This window comes from Rhamphochromis longiceps, linkage group LG3 (assembly GCF_057381845.1).
Source record: "Rhamphochromis longiceps isolate RC_006_pf linkage group LG3, R_longiceps_female_GT1.1, whole genome shotgun sequence".
Taxonomy (NCBI): Eukaryota; Metazoa; Chordata; class Actinopteri; order Cichliformes; family Cichlidae; genus Rhamphochromis; species Rhamphochromis longiceps.
Window position 1 is genome coordinate 39549269 of NC_140559.1, and position 15714 is coordinate 39564982.

At 37.7% G+C, this 15714-nt stretch overlaps 1 protein-coding gene across 1 annotated transcript; it reads right to left on the reverse strand.

Annotated features, from left to right (window-relative positions):
• Window positions 1–4288: 4288 nt before the first annotated feature.
• On the reverse strand, window positions 4289–10654 carry LOC146674605 (uncharacterized). The gene is made up of 8 exons (XM_085397405.1): window positions 10297–10654; window positions 9487–9792; window positions 7756–8028; window positions 7571–7675; window positions 7481–7496; window positions 7333–7400; window positions 7105–7209; window positions 4289–4416 (listed from the first exon to the last, which is right to left on the reverse strand). The coding sequence occupies exons 1-7, from the start codon at window positions 10364–10366 to the stop codon at window positions 7133–7135; spliced, it is 915 nt and encodes a 304-aa protein (XP_085253531.1). The 5' UTR covers window positions 10367–10654; the 3' UTR covers window positions 4289–4416; window positions 7105–7132.
• Between the last annotated feature and the right edge of the window lie 5060 nt (window positions 10655–15714).

Below are 15714 nucleotides of genomic sequence, written 5' to 3' on the forward strand. Positions count from 1 at the left end.
AATAGAAAGCCCAGGATGTTCCCTTGACTGCACAGCAGGAATTATACATTGCATGAATGATGCTTGATGGTAAAGTCTAATTCGTGTGAACTATGGAAACCTACTTCAGAAGAGCATAAAAATATTCACAGATTCTCTTTAACCAAAGCAAATGATCTGTATAGTTTGCAACAAACTCACCAATCAAAAAAAATAGCCTAGCATAGCACATAGTAAATAAAGATTTGAATAAGTATAATGAGAAAAATAAATCATTTTGATCCACTTCAAATAAATCATTAATAAAATAACAACAGATTTTCAAATACTAAATAGCAAACAAAATTTGTCATATGTGTATAAATGGTGTACCAATCTGGTCGAGTTCAGAGCTACAAAATTAGAGCCAACTTATATAAATTCTACTCATGATAGTTTATGGGGGTTACCTACATGCTTATACATAGAAGAAATAAGATTATAGATAATTTTTGAAGGTTAACAGTATTTTACATTTTAAACATCTATTATAGTCAGCTCTAGTTTTGTTGACAGTGGATCTTGAACTAAATGAGCAGGCAAACAAAGATTCACAAGATAATTCAAACCAGGTCATGTGAAACAGACACAGTCTTTCAAGCTATTTTATACATGAAAAATGTTGTTAAATCTTCCATGTATGAGCTGTTTCTAGTTATAATCTTGAATCATCAATAAAGGATTATTTGATACAATCATTTTTAACTTAAAACACCAAAAAAAAAACCAAAAACAAAAAAAAAACACAGACATGCAGTACTACAGCTCCTCTAGTCTGGTTTGATGCACTGTATTTGTGATCCACCTGAAATACAGTAAGAATAGTTTAAGAAGGTCACAACTCAATTACATGAAATCCCAGAGTTACTATTTGTTACTTTTATGGCTCATCATTGTCATACTGTACCTGGTCCAGGATCTTCAAAGCCTCTACCTGTCTCATAAATACAACGATCACCTGCAAGTTAGCAACAGTTGAGTCATAATAAAGTGCAAATGGTCTAACATTTAATCATTCTTTCTAAACAGTGTTAGACCTGACCATTGGAAAGAGCAAAGTACACATGATGTTGATTTTCCTCCTGGTTGATTGTTTCAGACAGTGTAACACTGAAATTATCAAAATACATGAATATTCCTGCAATGGAAGTATGTTATTATCAGTAGACCAAAAGTATTTTTGTACATTAAAGCTGTTGATTAGCTGCACCAACCTGTTGCATATTTAAAAACATATTTTACCAATGAACATGATACGAGAAGAAGGGCTTTACTTTGCAATAATAAACAGTGATCATAGTTCAGAGTTTCTTACCTGCATGTCTTTTATTGCTATGTCTTTTATAGAGCTGCACTGAATATAATGACAAGTATCAAACATCCACCAGCTGCACCCAGGAAAAGGATCGAGCATTTTTCTGAAAATGATCACATTGTTCAAAGGAGGTTGCAAAGAAAAGCGTCTGGACTTCTTTAAGTTACTTGAAGGCGTTTCACCTCTCATCCAAGAAGCTTCTTCAGTTCTAAGGTCAAATGGTGGAGAGTCCCAGATATAAACCTAGTGGGAGTAACCCCCACAGAGGGACAAAAGGACCCCCTGATGATCCTCTAATCGCCTGAGCCAAGGTGTGAAACTGGGTGTGGGTCCCAATCAGCCAGAGTTTCGGGTGAGTTCATTGTGAAACCTGGCCCCACCTTATCATGCGAATTCCTGAGATCAGATGGCCCAGGATGTGAGTGGGCGTTAAGGCATCTGGGAAGGGATCTCAAAACTGGATTATAGATGGCAGACAGTTGGTGCCGTAAATCCCCACCTCTGTTCAAAGATGGTCGCTCACAGTGGACATAGATGGCTTCTTTCACTCCTCTTTCAAACCATCTGTCCTCTCTGTCCAAAATGTGAACATTGGCATCCTCGAAAGAGTGTCCTTTATCCTTAAGATGCAGATGGACTGCTGAGTCTTGTCCTGTGGAGGTGGCTCTTCTATGTTGTGCCATGCGCTTGTGAAGTGGCTGTTTGGTCTCTCCAATGTAGAGGTCTGGGCATTCCTCACTGCACTGTACAGCATACACCACATTGTTAAGTCTGTGTTTTGGCGTTTTATCTTTCGGGTGAACCAGTTTTTGTCTGAGCATGTTGCTGGGTCTGAAATGCACCGGGATGTCATGCTTGGAGAAAACTCTCCTGAGTTTTTCTGATACACCGGCTACATAGGGGATGACTGAGAACCTTCACAGACGATCACATTGTTCGTTAACAACAGCTCATAATTAAAAGAAAAAATAACAACAATGGGAATATCATCAGCATAATATAAATAAATCAGATCCCTTCCACAGTTACTATCACATCATTCATGATCACTAATATCATAATTTAAAGAAACATTAAAAGAAAGAAAGAGGGAGTAAATATGCACACTGGGGGATGGGCTGGTTGCCAGACAGACAGGTCGCCAATCTGTCGCAGGGCTAACACATAGACACAGACAACCAATCACACTCATATTCACACCTATGGGCAAATTAAAGTTTCCAATTAACCAATCCCCACTTTTATATAATGTATTATATAAAATCAGGCCAATCTACCACGATAAGCTTCATTAAATCCAGAGTACTATTAGTACTATTCTGTTGGTCATATTTAGGATAAAATGTGTTCAATAAATAAAAAAAAAAAATCTGAAAATCAAAATGCATAAATAACATACATTAAAAAGATCTAAGAATTAATTTTATTGTAAAAATAGATAATCAAATAACAGGAACAAAGAAAAACATCTCTGATTATTATATAACTGGCGATGAAAAATGAATATTGGTATTGTTGTAATCTACAGGGTTCACATTTGAGCAAATATAACAACTGGATTTTGCCTCAAGGTGTGTGTAGTGTTTGTATTACTTCCCTTATTTAAAAAAGTGATGGAAAGACAAAAAATGATGTGTAGTGTCAAAAGGATGTCACACTGAATTTCACAAGGACTTATATGCGAGTTGGTATATGTAGGTATATGTGAACACATATACATAATGTCATGGCTGTGTGCAGGCAGGCAGAGAGGAAGGAGCCAAAATGCAGGACTCACGGAGGCGAAAGTAAACTCAGAATAAACTGCTTTATTGCAGGCTGCTGATCAAACAGAAGACTAACTAAACTGGAAAATATAAACTAACAGGCAGGCAAAAACAGGTAACAACGGATGAGAGAAAGGAGGGGAACACACCTGGGAGAAATCACAGCTGACGAGACAGGGGAAACATAAACTGTACACACTCACATAAGACAAGGACCTTCAGAATAAAACAGGAAACTAACAGACACAGAGGACCAGACGAGACATCATGGACAGACAGAGGGACATACGGGCAGAGAAGACTAAGCACAGGCAAAACCTAAACTAAACATGAGGGCAAGAGAACAAAACCTAACCCAGAAATAATAATCATCATCATCATCGTCAGATAGCTAAAGAATCAGAACATAATTATAATGAGCATAATCTGGAAACACACCAAAATAAAAGAAACTGAAAAAGCAGGGTCAAAATGACCCAGAACCGTGACACATAATTAGATGTGGTTTATCTGTCCTGTCTCACGTTGGTGTGGTTCTGGGTTTTCTTATGGTTGAACACATTCATGGTAATTATGTTTTTTTTTTGTCTCTTTCCGGAAAAATGCAACTACATTTTTATGACAGGTATTTCTCTTTCTTTTATTCATCTCTAAAAATGACCACATTTTTCTTCTGAACCAGTTCAAGTCAGTAACTGTTTCAGCCATCTTGACTTCGGGTGATGGTTTTAAAATGTTTCTGAACAAAACCCTGCACGCATGTTTCTGCATGTTTGCCATCATGTAATCTATATGGCTGAATGGATTTCAGCCATTTATCTTCTTGTGGGTGTCTCCTGGTTCATTTTACATTCCCAGATAGCGTGATTAAATAGCATCAGTGTCAATGAATTATCAAGTCTTAAGGAAAAGTGCAGAAATTCTGCACTTCAGATCCAGTTCTGTTGTAACTGGCTTCAGAAAAGTTGAAATAAAACTCAATAAAACAGCATCGTCTGTGCTGTGATAAATCAGTTAATGTATTTATTAAAGAAAGTGCTACTGGACTAATAGCAAAAAGTCATTATTTTACACAATTTTTTTTTCTTTCAAATACAGATTGGAAAAGTAGTTACACATCACATGTTTAAATTAAAAACAAAACAAAATAACAGTTTCCCGATGATGAATGAATCGCTGTCTGGCTAAATTACCCCCCTCTCCTTCTTTTCCTGCTGTCCATGGCTCCTTTAGAAAAACAGATCGCTGTCATTCATCATCTTCCTGCTTTCATGATCCTGCTTTTTTGCTTTCTGTGAGTAGTTTTGGCTTCAATATCTGTGAATTAGAAAGAAAATTAAACTAATAAACAAAAAAAACAAAACAAAAAAAAAAAACACGATAAAAGTTAAGAAAAGGAAGGAAAGTTTTGTCACAGTCTTTAATATGGAAAATAATAAAAATAACTCTCCAGGAAAATAATAATAATAATGGATACTTTATTGATCCCCATGGGGAAATTACTTGTTTTTCTCTGCATTTGACCCATTCACTCAGTGAAGCAGTGGGCAGCCCACTAAGCAGGCGCCCGGGGAGCAGTGTGTAGGGACGGTACCTTGCTCAGGGGTACCTCAGGGTAGCCGTTAAGTGGATTCGAACCGCCGACCTTCCGATCATGGGGCGACCACTTTACCTACTGAGCTATCCCTGCCCTGCAGGGATATGAATAGCCTAGCAGAATATGTGCCACACTGTTAAACACTTTATTGTTAAAATGTGGCAGCATTATAAACAGTGTTGGGTGTAATGCATTACTAAGTAACGCGTTACTGTAATTAAATTACTTTTCCACTGAAAAAGTAGAGTAACTGATTACTGTTCATTTTTAGGTATTTTAATTACAGTTACTTACAATGGACTTGTGTTACATTGTAAAATAATTAAACTAGCTGAAAATCATTATTTAATTTCAATAATTTATCTTCTAAACGTAGAAGTAAACTCTGCCGCTTTAACATCGCTGTAGTGCAGCTGCACGTCATTTCGCTCCAGTTTGCTGCATAGTCGTATTCTAAAGCGGAAGATGTCGGACTCGGCTGAAGCGAGTGGCTGTTTTATGAAATGGACATATTCCCGTCTCTTCACTTTTCTGAAACAAGCAGACAAGAATATTACAGTAATATGTAAAAACTATCGGTCGCTGTTAATAGCACAAGTAATCTACTGAAGCGCCTGACACGAGAGCATAGACGAACACTTCTGAGTGATCCTTGTTCATCATCCATGGATAACACCGCGGCAACTCCTGCCAAGCAGGCAAAACGTGATTTTACTTCAGCAGCACAGAAAGCGTCTGAAGGTGAGCTTAAAAAAGAATTGCAGGCTACATTGTGGCAGAGATGCTACCGCTGCGTACTGTAGAGTCTCCGTCTTTAAAAAAAAATTATTTATTTAAAGAGTTTAATTTCTATTGTTTGTCCATTCAAGGTTCATAGGGATTTTAAGAAGTATTTAGTTAAATTACTTATTTAGTAATTAAGTTACTTTTCTGACACAGTAATTAGATAAGTATTTTAAATACAATATTGACTAAGTAATTAGTAATTACTAATTAATTACTTTTTTAAAGTAACTTACCCAACACTGATTATAAATGACACCAAATGACAATCTGATGAGACAGCATGGCGTTTTAATTTTTTTATAGGACTGATGTTGAGGAAAATCTCCAGGCAAGACTGCAGTTGTGACACAAGTTTGTATTTATGTATGTTAAATGTAAAACACTGCCAGGGTGTTTTTGTATTTGCTCTTTCATACATATTTGAAAAAAAGGCAATTTGATTGAAAACATTAATGCAGTGCTGGATAGTATTCACAACAGTGAGTGATCTAGAGTTGCGTAGATTCAGCAAGATCCTTTCCCCATTTTGCAGACATTTTGCTTTATTTTGATATGACAGCATCACACAGTTGCTGTAGATTTGTTGGCTGCTCATCCAAATTTCCCCTTCAACCACACCACAAAGTAGTCTACTTCACTGAGATCTGGTGACTGTGGATGCTGCTGGAGTACAGCATTTTTTCCCCAGTCTTCTATCGTCCAACTTTCCAAGTGAGATGTAGTCTGAGTTTCCTGTTATCTCACATGAGTCTCATCAGGTGTGGTCTCCTGCTGTTGTAGCACATCTGCTTCAAGGACCGCTGTCTACTAGGTATTTTCTCTTTTCCAGACCACTCCTTTTCAATCCTAGAGATGGCTGTGTGGGAAATGTCTGAAATACCGAGCCCAGCCTGCCTGGCACCAATAACCAAACAACTTCCATTGATCCTTCTTCCTGATGCCCAGTTTGAATTTCAGCAGGAAGTTTTGACCATGTCTACATGCCTGAATGCTTTAAACTGCTGACTCATGTTTGGATGATTAGATATTTGCATTAATGAACCATTGAACAAGCCTACTAATTCAACTGCTACTAAATGTATGTAGCATGAATTTAGTGGACTATAGTTTACTGATGCATTTAGTTTTGTGGATACAAGACTGATATGTATTGTATGTATTTATTATAACTAGACCTCTTTTGAGAACATGTTCATGTTTGTTTCAACCGAAAAGCAATTTGATTGCTACCACTGACAGCATGTTACTGACAGAACGCACAAATGCAATGCTGGACAGTAAGTGAGTTGTGACTCGCAAAAGTACAAAAGGTTTTGATGAGGTGTCGGATTTAGATGAAGAATGCATCAACAGATATCTTTAGCAGTGAAGTAAGTGTAGAAACAAAAGCTGTGTGCACAAAAACAATGGGAAAGTCTAATGAATGTGGGGAAATTGCATTACGGATTTGAGAACTCCCTTATTATTGGTGAGAGTGAATTTTCTGATGTCAGACTTGCACCAAAGCAGTTGAGGATGCTAAAGTAACAGCAGTGAAATACTGCAGCACCTCATATCTGACTTAATGTTACTGCATTTTTGATCTACCTGAAATTAAAAACATTTCAAATAAATTGAATTACGTGAAATCCCAGAGTCATTCCGCTACTTTCATGGCTCATCATTGTCATACTTTACTTGGCCCAGCATCTTCAGAGGCCTCATTGTCTCATAAACACAACGGTCACCTGAAAGATAATAACAGTGGAGATTCAGTCACAATAATTAGCATTGATAAATGATCTAACATTTAATAATTTTTAACAGTATAATATTACTGATGAAAGCACATAAACAGTGTTAGACCTGACCGTGGGAAAGAGCTGTGTACACATGTTGTTGATTTTCTTCCTGGTTGATTGTTTCAGTATGTGTGAGTCTGAAACAATTAAAATATGTTATTACTACTAGAAAAAAAAATATTTGTATATATTACTGCAGCTGATGAGTTTCACTCACCTTTTGGGACGTAGACCTGTAGAAAAAGAAAGTATTATGAGATTAGGAGATTAAGAGAACATTTTTAATAGTAACAACAAAAGCTCTTACCCTTTGACTTTATGCAGTAAAGTAGAAAGAGCAACAGAACAGTGATCAATGCTCCAGTAAACAGCCCAGCAATGAACATGAGAAGAGAAGAAGAAGAGCTGTCCTCTGAAATCACAAACAGTAATAATAAATTATATAAACAGAGCAGTTACATGTATTCACAACCTCAGTCACTCTCCACATACCTGTTTCTTTTCTGTGTGAATGATCTTTGCTGCACTTCACTGTTTGAAATGCAGACTTCTCACTGACATAATTGGAAACTGTGCAGGTGACACTGGTCTCTCCATCCTGCTCCCTGATGATGTATTGTTGCCTGGGACCAGTTAGTGTTTGGTTTCCCACAATCCACTTGTAGCTGACATCACCAGTTGTGCTGCACTCCAGCAGAACTTTACATGATTCATTTGAGGGAATCCAGGTAGAACTGATTTTTATGTCAGGCTTAGTTATGGGCTCTAATGAGAAAACAGGAGACAGGAAGCGTGTCAGGTCACCTTTGGAATCACAGATGAAAGTAGATGTTTGTGCAGAGTTCAGCAAATGCATTATGTAAATTTAGGCCACTAAACAATAACTAACATCATTAAGTGCAGATGACTATTGTTCACTACTGTGTCATGTCGTCATGCTCGCTGGGTCATGGACTGAGGGTTGTGAGTTTACTTGTGTGATTCCTATTCTTCCTGTGTCACTATTATCTCCTCCAGTCTGTTTATACTTAATTTAATTCCGTTTTACTTATATAGCTACAAACAACAACAGTCGCCTCAATGTGCTTAATATTGTAGGGTTTTGTAAGTTTTTCTTCTCTGGTTAAATTCTAGGTAAGTCCAGGTATCTTGGTTTTATTATATTTATCGTGTCTGTCTAATGTTTCTGATGTGTCCTCTTTCCACATTTGTTTGCCTTTTTGTGTTTGTGTCCAGTTGGTGTTTCTGTTTCTTCCTATTTTATCTTAGTGTCTGTTCTTCTTCGTGTCTTGTCTCTAGTTCTAATTCCTCTGTTTCGTTATCTATAATTAGCCCTGGATGTACTCCCACGTGTTTCTTTTCCCCTCATTATACTGTGTGTATATATTGCCAATATTAATTTTCTTCCACTTTGCTGTGTGCTTCTCTTGTAAGTACCTGTTTTTCAGGGTATTAGCTCCTGCCTTTAATGAAGTTTATTCTTTAAGTTCCCAGCAGTAAAGCTGCTTGTAAGATTACTTCTTGTCATGAATCGCTGTGCGGCAGGCAGGAGTTGGACCCAAAATGCAGGCACTCAGGCATGAGGTTTAAACACAAAGAACTCAGCTTTATTCGCTGGCAGGAGAAAGTCATACAACGCAAACTAAACCGACAGAGAGACACAGGGCGATCCACACAGCATGAGGGATGACGCGACACTGACTCAGAGAAACACAGGGTTTAAATACACTGGGAAGTAACGAGGGGAATGAGACACAGAAGGAGGGCACAGCTGGGAGAAATCAGGACTGACGAGACAAGCAAAGCAGGACACATTCACATAAGACACGGACCTTCAAAGTAAAACAGGAAGGATCACACAGAGACGCGAACTTGACAGTGGAGACAGCAACTAAGAAACACAGAGACATAAAGCATAAGGCAGAGGACTCTAAGAACCGAGAGACACAGAGGGGAACTCAAACATGCAGACACAGACTACACAGAACAGAGGGGACACAGAGAAACATGAAGGGCAAGAGATCGAAACTAGAAACCATAGAATAACTCACACAAGTACAATAATACAAACATCACAAAGAACTAAAAACGCTGGGTCAGGAGAACCAGGACCGTGACACTTCTCTTTTTCTAAAGGAGAAAGACAAGCTCTTAGGCTCACAGGGTTTCTTTTCATTAACAGTAATCAGGAACCTTTTTTAAAAGAAAAACAATGTCTCTTACCATGAACTTGCAGAGTGATGCTGACCGAAGGCCTTTGCTTGAAAAACACCGCTGAGACAAAAATGAAATCACCAGAATCTTGAAGAGTCAGTTTTCTCACTGTTAAAGTAAAGTCTTCAGGGTTAAGCTGTGACCTGTCCTTAAATGGAGATCCTTTAAGAACACCCACATATTTGTCTGCAATATTTATTCCCCCATATTTCCACATTGCTTCAGTCACACCTAGAGTTGGTAAGCCTGACGAAAACTCCACAGTCTCGCCAACTATTTTGTGAATGACATGTTTTCCACTGGAAGTCTTAACATCTGAAAAACATACAACAAAATGAAAGTTTCAACATGTTAGTGGGTCTAAATTGCCTGAAACCGTATCGTCAAAGTGTGATAATTAACCTAACAACAATCAAATCAGACAAAAAACAAAATGTTTTTACACAATGAGAAGATCATCATACATAAGTGACATTTCTGATATGACTGCCTTGGCACAACAAAAATTTAAGCATAGCAAAAATATTTTTCTGTGGACAAACATGAAATCATAATTTTGTAATTTTCATATAAATAGAAAAGCAAATGAATAAAAATAAATAAATAAAATGTCAGAAGCTGTTTCTCAAGAATTCAAAGAACATGTCTGCTATAGATAATTGTTTTTTTTTGTAGCAGTTAGAATAATAATAAATACTTTAGCACAACAATACTCTAAAATGGCAACGCTGCAGCTATCTTCTGAACTCACTTATGTACCAGAGTTCATGAGGCAACAAATACAACACATGCCACAAACATCAGCAGAGGTGTACTTACTATGGAGACAGACCCAGAGCAGCAGCACAATGCTGTGCATGAAGCTACGGTAACGTCGTCCAGCAGCCATCTCTGTGGGGAGAGGAACAACCTCTGTTTCCTCTTTTCATCTGTCAAACTGTGTCTTCACAAGTAACCACAAAAAAAACCCTAAAAATAACTGAGATTGGGGGAGGTTTCAGTCAAAATAGAAGCAGAAGAAGCGGTCATAAGCTAAACATTTAAAGAAGCCCCAGTTTTGCTCTGTCATACAAGAGGAATCATCAAGCACTGGCTACAGCTGACATGTTTGTGGTGAATAAAGTCACTTTCACCACAGTCACCACTCTGCATGTACTGTACACAGTGTTGGGGAGTAACGGAATACATGTACCGCCGTTACGTATTTAAAATACAAAATATGAGTAACTGTATTCCGTTACAGTTACCGTTTAAAAAGGTGGTATTCAGAATACAGTTACTTTGTTGAAATAAATGGATTACACTGCGGTACTTTCCTGTTTCATTTTGTCGCGGGTCAGGACTGTTTGGGTTTTGTTTGACAGCTACGTTCTGTTGTTCCAGGCGGCAGCGTTACGGTTGCCATGGTTACAGGACGACGCTCTCTCTCTCTCTCTGCGACTGTGTGTTTCCTGGGTGAGAGAGCGCCTTTTCGTTGTTGTTGTTGTTGTGCTAAGCTAACAGGCAGAACGCTACAAGCATAGCTCTAAAGAATGTAGCATCATGGGCAGTGTAGTCCATGTTGCAGGGAGAATGGACTGCCATACACGTTATGGGTCTGTGAGCGCGAGGAGGGAGAAAAAGGGGAGTGGAAAGGTACGAGCTGTCATCGAGGAAAAACGGGAGCTGGAAGCATGTAAATATAATAATAACCACTTCAGCCAAGAAGAGTGCCTGACGAGCCCAGTTGTAAGTAAGCTATTAAGACTCGACTGTACACCGTGTTCGTGTTTTCCTCCGAAAACAATAAGTTCTGTTGGAGCAGCCTTTCAACGCCTCTCTCTGTCTCTCGCAAGAAAAGTTGACCCACACAACAAAGTAAAGCTATTTTTCGGCTACGAGCCGACAGGGACCCCGCCGTATTAGTCAGAGGTCCCTTTACTACAGTTCGGAGTCGCGGACCTTCAGTAATAGTAATAAATCACACAGCAATAGTACATTCATGTTGTTGTAAAAAGCATGATAATATATTAAGTAATCCAAAGTATTCAGAATACGTTACTATCATTGAGTAACGTAACGGAATACGTTACAGAATACATTTTGGGGCATGTATTCTGTATTCTGTAATGGAATACATTTTAAAAGTAACTTTCCCAACACTGACTGTACATGAATACTGAGATGCACAGATGCTGAAAAGAGCAGACCATGATCAGTCCTGTTTTTAAAGGAAATGGTTTTGGTCTAGAGCGATAGACTAGAGTGAAACTTTGTTCAGTGGATTGTCAAATCTGTTTACAGTATCTTCGTGCTGCTTCTTCATAGCTCTATATAGTATATAAATAAAATGTGCACATTTTCTTTTTTCATCTACACTACATTCGAGGAAAAGGATGACTTTGCTGACCTAATGAGCTGACTCCACTAGTCCATGCACTAGTCCAAATCCATTTATTTCACATAACAAACTGACTTTGGAAAAAAAGTCAATTTTACTTGAACAAACAAGCAACTCAAACACACTGACAACATAAACTAAGATTGTGAATATAGTTAAATGTTCTGGGGTTCTTTAGCTTGGGATTTTTCAGATATTATGAAACTTTTTTTCCCTAAATATGAGGAAGTGGAGACAGCATTTCTTTCTGCTCATACCATGAACACTCATCATTCAGCAGAATCAGCTGAGCTGTTTGGACGCTCATTCAGGCCTTTCAGGGAAACACATGTCATGAAACCCTGAGACATCACAGCAACATATTTGGTGACATTTCAAAAGAAGTCATGCAATCCTAGTGACGCCATGCTGACCGGCCAAGCTTTAAAGACACAGAGCGAAAGACAGACATTTTTAAGTACACTCCAGATGACAGGAAGTGATACAGCACTGATAACGTATGACTGAACAGTGCGTCAAGAAACAGAAAAAGTACAGGGCACATTCACAGTCACCCGCCTGCTTGTCCAGGACGTCAACAGTCGCCTGCGTCATTCAGGGCCAGAGAGGGTCTTTGCGGAGATTCGCGGTCACCCCACCGCTTTGTATGAGAGAGACAATGGGCAGGGACTTTTCTGCTCCAGATTACCTGCAGGGAGTTGGTCATTCCTTGAGAAGTGTGCATTAATGAGCAAAGTAAGTTTGTGATGTGTGAGTATAAGTGATAATAAGATGTTTTTGGGACTGTGCCTGAGTTTAGTGGGGAAATGACTATGTTTCCGTGCAGCTAATGGGTGCTAAACTAAGCTAAGCTAACTCTCCTGTCATGTGGTTGGGTATAACCGTGTACCGTGTTAGTTTTCTCAGTGAGTCTATACGTGAGGCGTGGGTAATATGGCCTATAGTATTAAAGGGGATGTTACTTTATTTCTCACCTGTGTTTATGTTGGTGTATTCTTGAGTTATTGATATGAACACCTTAATAATATAGTATTTTCTTTCTGTTCTTTTCAGTGACCCCCCACACACACACACACACCTACACCTAAACCTGTATACATACCTGTTTCTATGACAATACCACTGTCACTCCCACCTGTGTAAAATTAATACAAGAGTCTGCACTATCCTCGGTGTCTTCACACCACTCAAGGGCCTTGAGCGGTGTGTTCTGGCCGACACTCCGGGGAGTGGTAGCGGCAAATCTGAACTAGCACCTTACAGTCCTCCCAGTCCAAGCTATCTACCCAACAGATACAGTTACAGTCATCAACCTTCACCGACAAGTCAAATATGATCGAACCACCGACCTTCTGATTAGTGGCTGACCTGCTCTGCCACCTGAGCTACAGCCACCCATAATGACAAAACTAAAACTATATATTACATCTATGAAAACGGCATGCCTCTTTTCACCAACGGAAAATATTTCATACAAGATAAAAAGAAAACTATAACAAACAAAATTATTGAGCAGTTTTGACACTATAATATTGTAGTAAATAAAAATGGGACAACATCCTTCTCCCAAAAGTCCAGAAACTGGTCTCCATAGTTCCCAGACATTTATGGACTGTTAATAAAACAAAGCAATATTAGTGGGCACGACTCATGTGGATACAATAGTTCTAACTCATAGTTCCTCTTGCAAATACATATTCCTACAGTAGCATTACTTATACACGTTTACACATTAGATTTGGGGCCATATAGACCACCATAATTTAACATGTTAGCATTGTTATAATATTTATTTTTCACTATTATATGAAAAAACATGAGGCTGATTGATAATACAACCATTTTCACAAACTGCACTGGAGAATAATTTTTTTTAAATTTCTTTTTTTTTTCTTAGACATTTTCATCTTGTTGTCTTTCTTCAATAACAAGATTGAAGCTCTATTCTCCCCATCAATGGTCCACCTGAAATGAAATATTTTTAAATTTAATATGTAATGTTTATGTAATAAGGATAAGCAGCAGAAAATGGATGGATGTTTATTTAATTTTTAATATAATGTAATCTATACCTAGTCCAGCATACTCAGGGCCTGATATGGGTTCTTAATCATCACTACAGTCATTACCTACAAGTCAGAATAAAATATATAAACTATAAATATATAAATATATATCACAATAAATACTTTATCTTTCAAAACAACGTTATGATTTCAATTTCATGAGTTGTTTGTAATTATACTCTTAAATCTTAACATTTAATTTGAAATATTTAGTAATGTATTGTTCAATGTATTAAAAAACAGCAAAGCAAAGAAAGCTCTACAGCACCAAGAAACTGTCAGTCAGTATCACTGATCACAACTTATCCTGCTGTTCCTCTTCCTCTTACAATCAAAGTTTAGTCTGTTGACACATCATGGAAAGAAGATAGATCAATAACCTTCTAATCCTGTGGCATATGTCATACTTTTTGTGCTTTTTTTGTCAGTTAGGGTTTGATAAACATCGTCATGAATTCCCTCTCACTTTGGCAGTTTTGCTGCCACCACGATAAAAATCACACTTCCTGCACTGCTCTTTCTCAGTGTACTTCAAGAGTCAAAAATCTCTATTTTCTGTATTATTTGCTTGCTTATTACACACCAGTTTACCTTTGTGCATAGTGAAATTTCAGTTTTTACAAATGATGCCAAATTGCAAAACACTTAGCTGTGTCTCTAATAAAACCTCTGTAACTTTGCTCTGCTTCACTTCAGCAGAATTGGGGAATTTTCATATGTTGTTTCATGGTTTTCTTCCATTGTTGATCTACGGCAGAATATTTTTAAGGTGGTACTATAAAAAGCCAGGTGAGGAAAATCTCCCTTATATTTTTCTGTGTTTTATCCTCAATGACTTTGACATGAAGGCATCTGCTGTGATACTTACACCTCTGATGAAGTCTCACAAGTGTCAGCTTTGCTTTTATAGCCTACATAGATATAAAAATAAGGATATGTACTGATAAATGATCATAATTATAGTATTTCTGAGTCAAAACGGAATTGAATCAAATCGAGACCTTGTGAATCAGAATTGAATCAGCAATAGAAGTCAGTGACGATACCCAGCCCTACATCCCTTAAAAGGAATTTGTAGAATTTCCTGTAAATTGTGGGTGGACAGTGGCCACCTGATTTCCTTTCCATAGCAAACAGATGCATTAAATTCCACATATCACGTGTACGCATCCGAAGTCACAGCACATTCTTTCACACATAACGGTAAAACTATGGTGGAAATTAAAGGCCATGTGACCAGGGTAACTAAAACAAGTAGACAATATATAAGAACATGTCAACCATCAAAGTATGAATAATTTTTAGCACAAGGTTAATATTTAACAGATTTATTCAACTGAAGGCTATTTCCAGGTTTATGTGCTACAACTTCAAAATCCTGTTTGTCACTTAATTTGATCAGATGATTTGAGAGGCTCACTGTTGAGGAAGGTTGTTCTGATATGAAAGCATTAGAAAGACATTTTGTGCTTTGTAACTACTTCGTACATTTTGAAAAATAATTCTAAGTTTCACTGTTAGGCGATGAAGGAAGGCAAGAATAGCAGTGCTGCACAATTGCTGTTGGCTATTAATGCTATTACACACTATGTGTCACATATTACTGCCAAAGGACATCCTACGTACTACCTGAAGCATCAGAACATTCTCAAAGAGCTATGCAACCTTTATTTTTACATGTCAGAATCTTTTTTTGACTCTGTTTCTTGACAAAATCTTAAATCTAATTGATGTTTTTGCATTTAGTTGATAGTTCAACTAAAATAAAAATGTTATCCACATATATGCAAA

What these genes read in the sequence shown, in the direction of transcription:
- LOC146674605 (XM_085397405.1), bottom strand. Translation starts at nt 10,366, where the DNA reads ATGGCTGCTGGACGACGTTACCGTAGCTTCATGCACAGCATTGTGCTG. An exon ending in GCTCTGGGTCTGTCTCCATA is followed by an intron (nt 9,793 to 10,296) that starts GTAAGTACACCT and finishes TATGTTTTTCAG; the next exon opens with ATGTTAAGACTTCCAGTGGA. An exon ending in TTCACACAGAAAAGAAACAG is followed by an intron (nt 7,676 to 7,755) that starts GTATGTGGAGAG and finishes TTGTGATTTCAG; the next exon opens with AGGACAGCTCTTCTTCTTCT.